Source organism: Leptonychotes weddellii, chromosome 5 (assembly GCF_054177405.1).
Source record: "Leptonychotes weddellii isolate Sample4059 chromosome 5, ASM5417740v2, whole genome shotgun sequence".
Classification (NCBI taxonomy): domain Eukaryota; kingdom Metazoa; phylum Chordata; class Mammalia; order Carnivora; family Phocidae; genus Leptonychotes; species Leptonychotes weddellii.
In genome coordinates this window covers 146,545,878-146,556,052 of record NC_138373.1, presented here as the reverse complement: position 1 = coordinate 146,556,052, position 10,175 = coordinate 146,545,878, and the positions used below count along the sequence as shown (strand labels likewise).

Genomic DNA, 10,175 nt, shown 5'->3' with positions numbered 1-10,175 from the left:
ATAGAGTTCCTCTGCCTTCCTTTACCAACTTTTTCTGTTGCCTGTTCGTATTAGCAGTATGCTGTAGCATGAATTATTCTTCTTACCCATTTGCTCTGTTATGAGCTGACTATGGTTAAAAACACTCACTTTTTGATGTTTTGAAATTGATATTTTGTATCATTTTAAATATTGTTGCATCTTTTTATAAATCAGATGACTGCTCATATAAAAAAAAAAAAATGTGCAGTAGACATGAATAGACATTTTTCCAAAGAAGACATACAGATGGCCAACAGACACATGTAACGATGCTCAACATCACTGATCAGGGAACTATAAATCAAAAGTACAATGAGCGATCACCTCACACGTGTCAGAATGGCTAAAATCAACAACACAAGAAATAGCAGATGTTGGCAAGGATGTGGAGAAAGGGGAACCCTCTTACAAACCTGGTGGGAATGCAAACCGGTGCAGCCACTCTGGAAAACAGTATGGGGGTTCCTCAGAAAGTTAAAAATAGAGCTTCCCTACGATCCAGCAATCGCATTACTAGGTATTTACCCAAAGAATACAAAAATAGTATACTATTAATACATGGACCCCGATGTTTATAGTGCCATTACAACAACCAGATTATGGAAAGAGCCCAAATGTCCATCGACTGATGAATGGAAAAAGACGGGTACATGCATACACGTGTGCGTGCGCGCGCACACACACACACTGGAATATTACTCAGCCATCAAAAAGAATGAAATCTTGCCATTTGCAATGACATGGGTGGAGCCAGAGAGTATCATGCTAAATGAAATAAGTCAGTCAGAGAAAGACAAATACCGTATCATTTCACTTATATGTGGAATTTAAGAAACAAAACAAGCAACAGGACAAAAAAAGAGAGAGGGGGTAAACCAAGAAACAGACTCTTAACTATAGAGAACTGATGGTTACCAGAATGGAGGCGGGGCAGGGGGATGGGTGAAATAGGTGATGGGGGTTCAGGAGTGCATTTGCTGTGATGAGCACCAGGTGATGTATGAAGTGTACAGCCAAAGCTAATATTACACTGTATGTTAACTAACTGGAATTTAAATAAAAACTTAAAAAAATTCTTCAGACCTCTACATCTGGGTTAGATCCTGGATCAGCAGATTCCATGTCATGTTCTATCATATCACTTCACAATGAATGTTCAAAGTAGTAAGCTTGTGGTCCTGCAAGAACCTAACTATGGTCAATGTACTCAGCTTACATTTTAGACAAAAATGATGAAGTTTTAAAATAAATCTTTTATCCATGTCAAATCAACATTCAGATCAGCTTTTGAGTGCAATTTTGAATTTATTCTTGCCTAGAGATATGCTAAATAATTTGGAGATCCACACCAGATCCAAATATCTCTTTAATGACCTAGCTTAAAGGAAGTAGGAATACCATTTTTACTTTAACTTCTTAACCCCTCTCTGATACTCACTAAATTCAAAGGAATGACTCCAGTAAGCTCTCATAGGAAAATGTATAAAAATTGATGGCAAACTGTGAACAGAGTTTCAATTTTCTGAAATTAGAATTGGTTTTTTAAAAATTTCACCACAAGGTTTTCATTTGAAATATGTAAAAAGTTCAAAGATCATTAGAAGAATAACTTTACACTGAGGTTTCTGCTATTTAAAGCCTTTTCATTTTATAAATAGATCCACAATGGGCCATGGGATTAAAATGGCCTAATCTACAGACTTCCTGAAGGCAGCCTTAAAGATTGTGAAGAGTTCCAGAAAGCCACGCTACAAAATGGAGTGACAAGGTAACCTAGAAGATGTAAAAAAAACATTAAACATAAAGATTTTAATTTTCGAGCTATGCAACCATGTTTTTTTTTTTTTTTAAGATTATTTATGTATTTATCTATTTGACAGAGAGAGAGTGAGAGGGGGAACACAAGCAGGGGGAGTGGGAGAGGGAGAAGCAGGCTTCCCGCTGAGCAGGGAGCCTGATGCGGGGCTCGATCCCAGGACCCTGGGATCATGACCTGAGCTGAAGGCAGATGCTTAACGACTGAGCCACCCAGGCGCCCCTGCAACTGTGTTTCTATAATAAAAGGCCTTAGCCTAATATCTATAAAGCTTCAAATTTTAAAGAGATGACTAGTAGATTGTTGAGAAAGGACAAACATGTCTGAGGATGTGCACAGGAGAAGGGACAAGAAAAACAAAAGGGAAAATCTAGAGGCAGAGTATTGTAGACATCTTGAAGGTCTATTTTTTTAGAAAACAGTTATTCAATTAATGATTAACCTAATAAATATCAACGTTAAGTATATCCGATTTAAAAACCCAAATAAAAAAGAAAAATTCAGATCAGTGCCTACTCCAGATTGAAAGCATTCACCTCTGGTTGTGTGCAAATATTCCTTTAACTGGGAAAGGAGACCAGAGGAATGGAAGCCCTTGCATTGAGTTTTTGTGAAGAAATAAAGGGGAAATATCTTAAATGACTCTGTGGAAAAAAGCAGACTAAAAACCTGTCTATTGAGTATAATCTTCACCACATAAAGAAAAAGTACCCAGAAAAGAGACTAGAGTAAAAAACCAAGGCACAAGTTACCTCAGGGTAATAGGACTCTAACTGTTTCCTGTATTTTTATATGACTTTACTTCTAGGTTTTCTCCAATGGGGAGAGAGGGGGAGTGAAAAACTGGCAAAAATGTTCAAATAAAAAACTTAACACTCCCCCCCCACCCCCCATTAGCACCTTCCAGGAGACCTATTTCCATAAATAAAAGTCAGGTCCGAGTGACATACCAGACCATACATACCCAGGCACAATGACCAGCATATCTACAGACTGTGTATCATTAACTTAAATGAGATCCAGCAGGATCTGGTGCCTGAAAATGCACATAGTAACTATTATAGTGATTACTTTCATCTTAGAGAACCTTTCCCTAAGGGCTGTCCCCCACTTACCGTGCACCTCTAAATTGCACTGGTCTTGTTCAGCTCTGCCACAAACTATAAGATTGTCACTGGGCTTGATCAAGAAATCTTCACGTTCATATTGCTCCTAGTGGAGAGAATAAGTCATTAACTAGAAGCAGATATTTGGTAAGGTTTTCCAAACACTTAAGAAGCATAATTAGAAAAGCCACATAAATATTTACCGTATCTTTCAGAGTAACATAAGGATCTTGATCATTACTTCCATAGACTGTAAGACCCAAGAGAGATTCACCAAGAGTTTCAGTATCTGTAAGAATTCATAAATTGAAAAGTCATCTCGACAAAAGCATTTTCCTAAGGTATCCCATCTTAGCTCCAACTATCTATTTCATAACTAAATGGATCATCCATAGTCGGGAAAAGAAATACTGAATAATAAACAGGAATTTAAAAACCATTTATAGGGGGGCGTGGGTGGCGCAGTTAAATGTCTCTTGGTTTCGGCTCAGGTCATGATCTCAGGGTCTGTATCAGGCTCCGTGCTCAGCAGGGAGTCTGCTTAAGACTCTCTCCCTCTCCCTCTGCCCCTCCCCCCCAACACACGCACTCTCTCTCAAATAATTAAATCTTAAAAAACCAAAAAACCAAAAACGCCATTTATATTTGACCTTGGAATGCATACCTGACAGTCTTGGTATTCACAGTGTTCTAATAAAACTAAACTGTAAAGCTCTCTCTTAGAAAATATTAGCACTCTGCTCAGGTTCTCTACCTTGCTCCTTGTAGTCATTATTAAAAGTAGAGTTATGGGGCACCCGGATGGCTCAGTCAGTTAAGCGTCTGACTCTTGATTTCAGCTCGGGTTGTGAGATGAAGCTCCACATTGGGCTCCGTGCTGGGCATGGAGCCTGCTTAAGATTCTCTCTCCCTCTCCTTCTGCCCCTCCCCCCCCCCAAAAAGTGTAGTTATTATTAAAATGTCATTATTAAAAAGAGATAAAATTATCCTAAAGCACTGGAATCGACACAGAAAAAGGGTTGCCTGGTCAAATCAAATAAAAAAATGATGGGTTTCACAAAGTTAACTGGGTTTCTTTATTGCAAGAGTTCTCAGAACTGCTGATGTGCTAATTTGCTGTGAATCTGGAAGAGGTGCTATTATGCCTCTTTCACTAAACTTATCTCCAACTGGAATTCTCTTACGGCGTATCTGCAAGGGTGACCTAGAGTAGACCCCAACTAACATAAAACTCAGGAGAAGAATATACTCTGTTAGGGAAAGCTACTTAAAGGGGAGGCAGGACTATTTGGTCTTAAACATCTGATAGGCAACAGAGATGGGAATTTCAACTGGGTGAGAAAGACGGTCAATAATCCACACAGTGTGGGGATTATTAAGAAGCAATTTCTTTCTTTTCTTTTTTTTTTTTAAAGATTTTATTTGAGAGAGAGAAAGAGAGCACGAGCAAGAGAGGCAGAGGGAAAGAGACAAGCAGACTCCCTGCTGAGCGGGGAGCCCGACACATGGCATGATCCCAGGACGCCGAGATCATGACCTGAGCTGAAGTCAGATGCTTAACCGACTGAGCCACCCAGGCGCCCCTGATTTACCATTTCTTATACATCATGTCACGCTCCCAAGTGTAGCAACCATTTGTGACCATACAGCGCTATCATAGCATCTTTGACTATATTCCCTATGCTGTAGCTTTCATTCCCAAGACTTACTCATTCCGTAACTGGAAGCCTTTATCTCCCACTCCCCTCTGCCCATTTTGCCCATCCCCCAACCTGAGTTATAGATCATACCCACTACTTGCAATAAATATACAATACTATGCTTTTTTAGATCTTAGTTTATAGTGGGTTAGCTTATTTTCTAAACTAGTTTAGGAAACATGCTATCTGCCCTAGCCTTGAGCCAGATTATTTAACTGGCGTAAAGGACAACAAAAGCTCAGAAACAGTAGAAGCATGATCTAATACACTGAGCTTGTGATTAAAAACGAGAAGTGAGTGAACTCTAACCTGGGTCGCCTTCCTCATCATATTTATCTAAGTCGTACTCAGCCAGCTCATCATCATCCAGCGTCCTGTCATCCTCTGGGTCACCATCTTCCAGGGGCTCTCTTGGTCGTGCCTGGGTACGTGCGCTCTGCATGCCATCTCCTGAAGGATCGCCTGTCTCCTCTTCATCACTGCCACCTTCTTCTCTATGCCAAGGAACAAAAAGGGTAAGTCACCCAAATGGTACCATTTGATGATAAGACCACCTTGTCATCACTGTTTAAAATTTACATTTCATCTGGACTTTAGACATCAACAATCCTAAACTTACTGTAATTTTTCCTTGGCTTCAGCAATGAGACGTTTTACTTCTTCTTTACTAAGTTCTACCTATAAGAGAGCAAACATTTCATTACCATACAGTTAAGGAAATCATTATAAATCTCTGAATTAAAAAGTTTGCAAACTACTGTAAAATATAACTTCAAAAGACATCAAGAATCAAACTTCAATCCAGACTCCCTAAATTTACCGTAAATGGAATTTTCACAGGTCTTTATAATTAAATCCATTTCCCACCTGAAACTGTTAAAAAAAAAAAAAAAAGCTGCTCAGTCTACTTCCCAGACTTTTCAAAAAGGACTAACTTGTATAAATTGGCTTCTGTGATAGTCCATCTCGTTTTCTTTCAATTATTCTGATTTCTTCTCGGCTACTTCTCATTTTCCCTATGGGTATTCCTAAACAAACCACCCTTGCCTTAGTCCCCTACTCTTTTCCCGGTTCTCACTGCCAAATATTCACTATGAGTCACATGCTGTCACCTCCTTGCAAAGCTCATTCATTCTGAAGACTAAAACTATCACCTCTGAACTGACTATCCCAAACTCATCCTTCTCTAGTCCCATACTCCAGTTCCATCTTTCTTCCCCCTTTTTTTTTCAGACTCCCTGCTGAGCCTGGAGCCTGACGCAGCAGAACTCAATCTCACGACCCTGAGGTCATGACTTGAGCTGAAATCAAGAGTCTGACGCTCAACCAACTGAGCCTCCCAGGCTCCCCTCCCAGTTCCATCTTTCTAGCTGCCTTTAAGACTCTCCACTTGGGAGATCCTGTTCAAAAGGATCATTGGACTCATTCTCTTCACTTCAAAACTGGCATTCCTTCACCTAATCCATCTTCAGTACCTTTTAAAACATCCCATCACTGCTAAACTGTAAGCTCCTTGAAGACAGAAATCAACTTGTCGTTGTTTATGCACATAATTCAGGGCTCAGCCCATGGCAGGAATGGATGCTTGATGACAGACGATGAATCAGTCAAGCACTCAGTTTGCACTAAACTACCTCTAGTAATATGGAAATCCTCTTGAGGGATGACATTCATTGTTTCAGAAATTAAGGGCTTTTAAGTTTAATTAAAAGATATTTCTTTGGGGCGCCTGGGTGGCTCAGTCGTTGAGCGTCTGCCTTCGGCTCAGGTCATGATCTCAGGGTCCTGGGATCGAGCCCCGCATCGGGCTCCCCGCTCCGCGGGAAGCCTGCTTCTTCCTCTCCCGCTCCCCCTGCTTGTGTTCCCTCTCTCGGTCTCTCTCTCTGTCAAATAGGTAAAATCTTAAAAAAAAAAAAAAAAAAAAAAGATTTTTCTTAAGATACTTATTTTTCTAATTACTCTCACTGATCTCAGTTTTTCTGGGATTTTGTAGAATAAACAATCTCTTCCTATTTTGATTCTGTAGAATAAACTCTTCAAGCAGTGGTTACCAAACCTGTCTGCAATTAAAACCACGTGGGGGGAATCTTCTCACACTCCAGACCCATTAAATCACAACATGTGGGACGGGGCACAGGCACTGTAATTTTTTTTTTTTAAAGTAAGCTGTATGCCCAATGGGGGTAGGGAGGGCATGTGGCACTCGAACTCAGAGGTCAAGATCAAGAGCCTAGGCTCCACCAACCAAGCTAGTGAGGTGCCCCAGGCATCAGTATTTTTTGAAGTTCCCCAAGTGGTTCCAGTGTGTAGACATGTTTGGAACTCATATAGCCTTTAAAATTTAAGGTTACATGCCCCTTTTTAATACTTCCTTCAATAATTTCTAATGAGATAATTTCCTGGCCCTATTCTCTCTCTATATATATACATATGCAATAAGTACCTACTGGAGCCAAACACCAGAGAAACTGGTGAATAAAACAAGCACAGTCTGTGTGCTGGTGGAATTTTAAACCTTCAGGGGCTCTTCCAATCCCTCATTCCTGTGAACTTCACCTCCCAGCCACTTACATTCCTATCACTTTTCTCACCTCTGTCATCACTGGCCCAATTACATTCAATCCAACGCCCACCTCTTTCATTCATAGCATTTCCTCCATTGACATATATGCACATGTCAACTCCATAAAGGCAGGGAATTTTTGTTTTGTTTATGCCTATCCCTGGACCCTGAACAATGCCCCAAACACAGAAAGCACTTAACAAGTATCAGCTGAACAACTTAAATAATCTTCACCTCTACCATAGACTCATTCTTGAACTTCTGTAGGATATTCCTTCTTAATATGTCATGTTTACCTCTCATCCCCCACTGTCACAACATCTCACTTGGATTACTGTAAGAAATTCCTAATTCAACTGCCAGCCTCACGACATCAGTCTCCATGCGAGTTTTCTACACCACAGCTCTCGTCCTGCTCCGAACGCCGAGCACACGAGTGCAAAGTGGTGTCACACACGTGCTCCCTCTCCCGCTATGCCTGAACACGCACTAGGGTGTGCGCGAAGCTTCACTGGGTCAATACGGCTTTGGGAGATTTCCCACTCTGCGCAAAACCCCGCCCCCTTCCCGCCCGCCAGGCCCACGTGCGCGTGAATTCGGGGGGGTGGGGCTGGACTCCCGGGACGGGACCGTGTGGGGCGCGACCCCCGACTCCCGCCCCGGAGCCGCAGCGCCCCTCACCAAATCAGGCCAAAGCCGGCCGCACCCCGCCCAGTCACACCAGCCAGGCCAGGGCCGCGTGTAGCGGGTCCAGGTTCTCCAGGCGGGCCTGGACGCGGATGCCGCCAAGAGGCCGCTCCCCCTACCTCCGAGCGACCAGGCCTCACCTTGTCTGGTGTTTCTTTGGCCACGCCGCAGCGGACCCAGGCCACGCACGTCACCTGCCGACTGCGGTTCATGGTCCTCTCAGCTCAAGGACGCCTCACGCTATAGACTCGGCCCCAGCAGCCCTGGGACCCCCGCCGCCTTGCAGTCGCCAGGCTCGGTGACAAGCCGTGGGCCGGGGCCTGCACAAAGCGCACGCGCAGGCGCTGGTTTCTGCGCGTCCGCGCCCGCTTATGACGTCATTCTAGGGCGCCGAATGGGAAAGGGGTGGGTAAAGGGCTGGAAGCGGAAGTGGAAGCGGCAGGGCGAGGAGTCCACGTGGGGTGGGCTGCGCCGAGTGGGGTCACGTAAATGGGCTTTTCAAGACTGTCCCCTCTGTGACAGTCTCTGCAGACTTCACGGAGGCGATAAATAAAACTGGAACTGTAGGGGTCAGAGACCTTTATTTTGCCTGCAGTTCCATAGACTTTTCGCTGACAAATGGTAGAGATTTGTGGTTTTCTTCTTTTTAAAGCTTTCTCCAAAATAGATTTGTCATTTCAAGGAGCTACTTCCGCCGTTACATTTCACTACATTCTTGGGTGTTACTTCCTCACCTTAAAACATTTAGGACTTATATATTTAAGTACACAGTGGTTGTAGCAGAAGCAAACACAAAGTGCTTGTTATGTGCCCGGCACATTTTAAATGGCTTATGTTAACTTGGTTACTTCGTAACCCTGTGTGGGAAGTCTTCCCATTTTACACATGGGGGAGAATTAATTATCTTTCCTAAGGTCACCCAGCTGCGAAGTGGTGTAGCTAGGATATGAACCCAGCAGTGTGACCCTAGAAACTGGCTGTAATCTGTGCCATGCCTCTCAGCTAAGGTCAGAGTCACCTGTTAGAGAAAATGTCAGTGGCTGGGGGGACTGTAGAATGGCAAGTCTTAACATCCCCGAAGAATCTGGGTTTTGACTTCTTTCTTAGCTGTGTGACTCCATCTAGGTCATTTGCCCTGAGCTTCCATCTGTCTCTTCTACCTCAGACAGGCAAGCAAAACCAGGAGGGTGGCTGCAATGGGAAAGAGTAGTGGCAAAGATAAATGGGAAATACATGGTCTTCCCCTGTTGCATTGCCAGACGGGGCTGTCCACCTGTGGGGTCAATTTGTGGACATTTTTGCAACATACTTGTCTTCACATAAGATATTTTACGTGGTTCTCAAAACAACACTGATGAAACATGATCAAGAATTACCTCCATTTTCAAGATGAGGAAGTTAGAGTTCCCAGTGGTGAAAAGCCTTACTACTCTGAGATCACACACAGTCGGGAACTGATAGAATGCCAACCAGACACCACCATCTCTATCTATTCAGCCTCATGCCCTTGGCACTCTACCAGCCTGAGGAAGGATCCTCTCAGGAGTGAATTTCTCATTCTGAGGGTAGGCGGATTATGTGTTCATTAAGGCCTCTTCCAGTGCTATTTCTGTGGTTTCTTTGCTTTTGGCCCATTTAGAAAGGTGGTATGGCAGAGTGTATTTTTCCAGAAATGGATGCAACAAGATCTCCCTTCACACAGGTTTTTCTACAACGTAATTTAAATACTCCCCCATCAAAACATGAAGTTTAATTCTACCCACCCCCTAACCTTGAATCTGGGTAGATTTATGACTACTCTGGTTATGACAGAAGTTACACTTCCAAGGTTAGGCCATAAATGGGATACAGGTTTTGTCTTTTTTCCCCCTTTTTTACTGAAACACTCATGTGAGGTGCTCTGAGCTAACATATAAAGAGTTTGAGGGGCGCCTGGGTGGCTCAGTTGGTTAAACATCTGATTCTTGATCTCAGTTCAGGTGTTGATCTCAAGGTTGTGAGTTTAAGCCCTGTGTTGGGCTCTGCACTTGGTGTGGAGCCTACTTGAAAAAAATAAAAATAAAAAGTTTGACTACCCTGAGGCCACAATGTTGTGAGAAAGGCACACACGGAGAGGCCACATTTGGGTGCTCCAGTAGGCAGTCCTAGTTTTTGAGTCAGCCCAGGCATGTAAATGTAAGGGCCTTTAGATGATGCCAGGACCCAGACACTGATTCACCTCCCACCTTCGAGTCTCCCTAGTTGAGGCCCAGCCACCATGGAGCAGGAATGAACTGTTCCCA

The 10,175-nt window shown here is 43.1% G+C and overlaps 1 protein-coding gene across 1 annotated transcript in view; it reads right to left on the bottom strand.

The window, feature by feature from the left end:
• PWP1 (PWP1 homolog, endonuclein) overlaps nucleotides 1-8,261 on the bottom strand; it is a 24,461-nt gene extending 16,200 nt beyond the window's left edge. Inside the window, exons 1-5 of the mRNA XM_081822368.1 lie at nucleotides 8,034-8,261; nucleotides 5,263-5,321; nucleotides 4,953-5,137; nucleotides 3,147-3,232; nucleotides 2,953-3,049 (exon numbers count right to left, since the gene is read on the bottom strand). Of these exons, the coding sequence (XP_081678494.1) occupies nucleotides 2,953-3,049; nucleotides 3,147-3,232; nucleotides 4,953-5,137; nucleotides 5,263-5,321; nucleotides 8,034-8,105 (499 nt within the window). The 5' untranslated portion in view covers nucleotides 8,106-8,261. The remainder of the gene's footprint in view (nucleotides 1-2,952; nucleotides 3,050-3,146; nucleotides 3,233-4,952; nucleotides 5,138-5,262; nucleotides 5,322-8,033) is intronic.
• Between the last annotated feature and the right edge of the window lie 1,914 nt (nucleotides 8,262-10,175).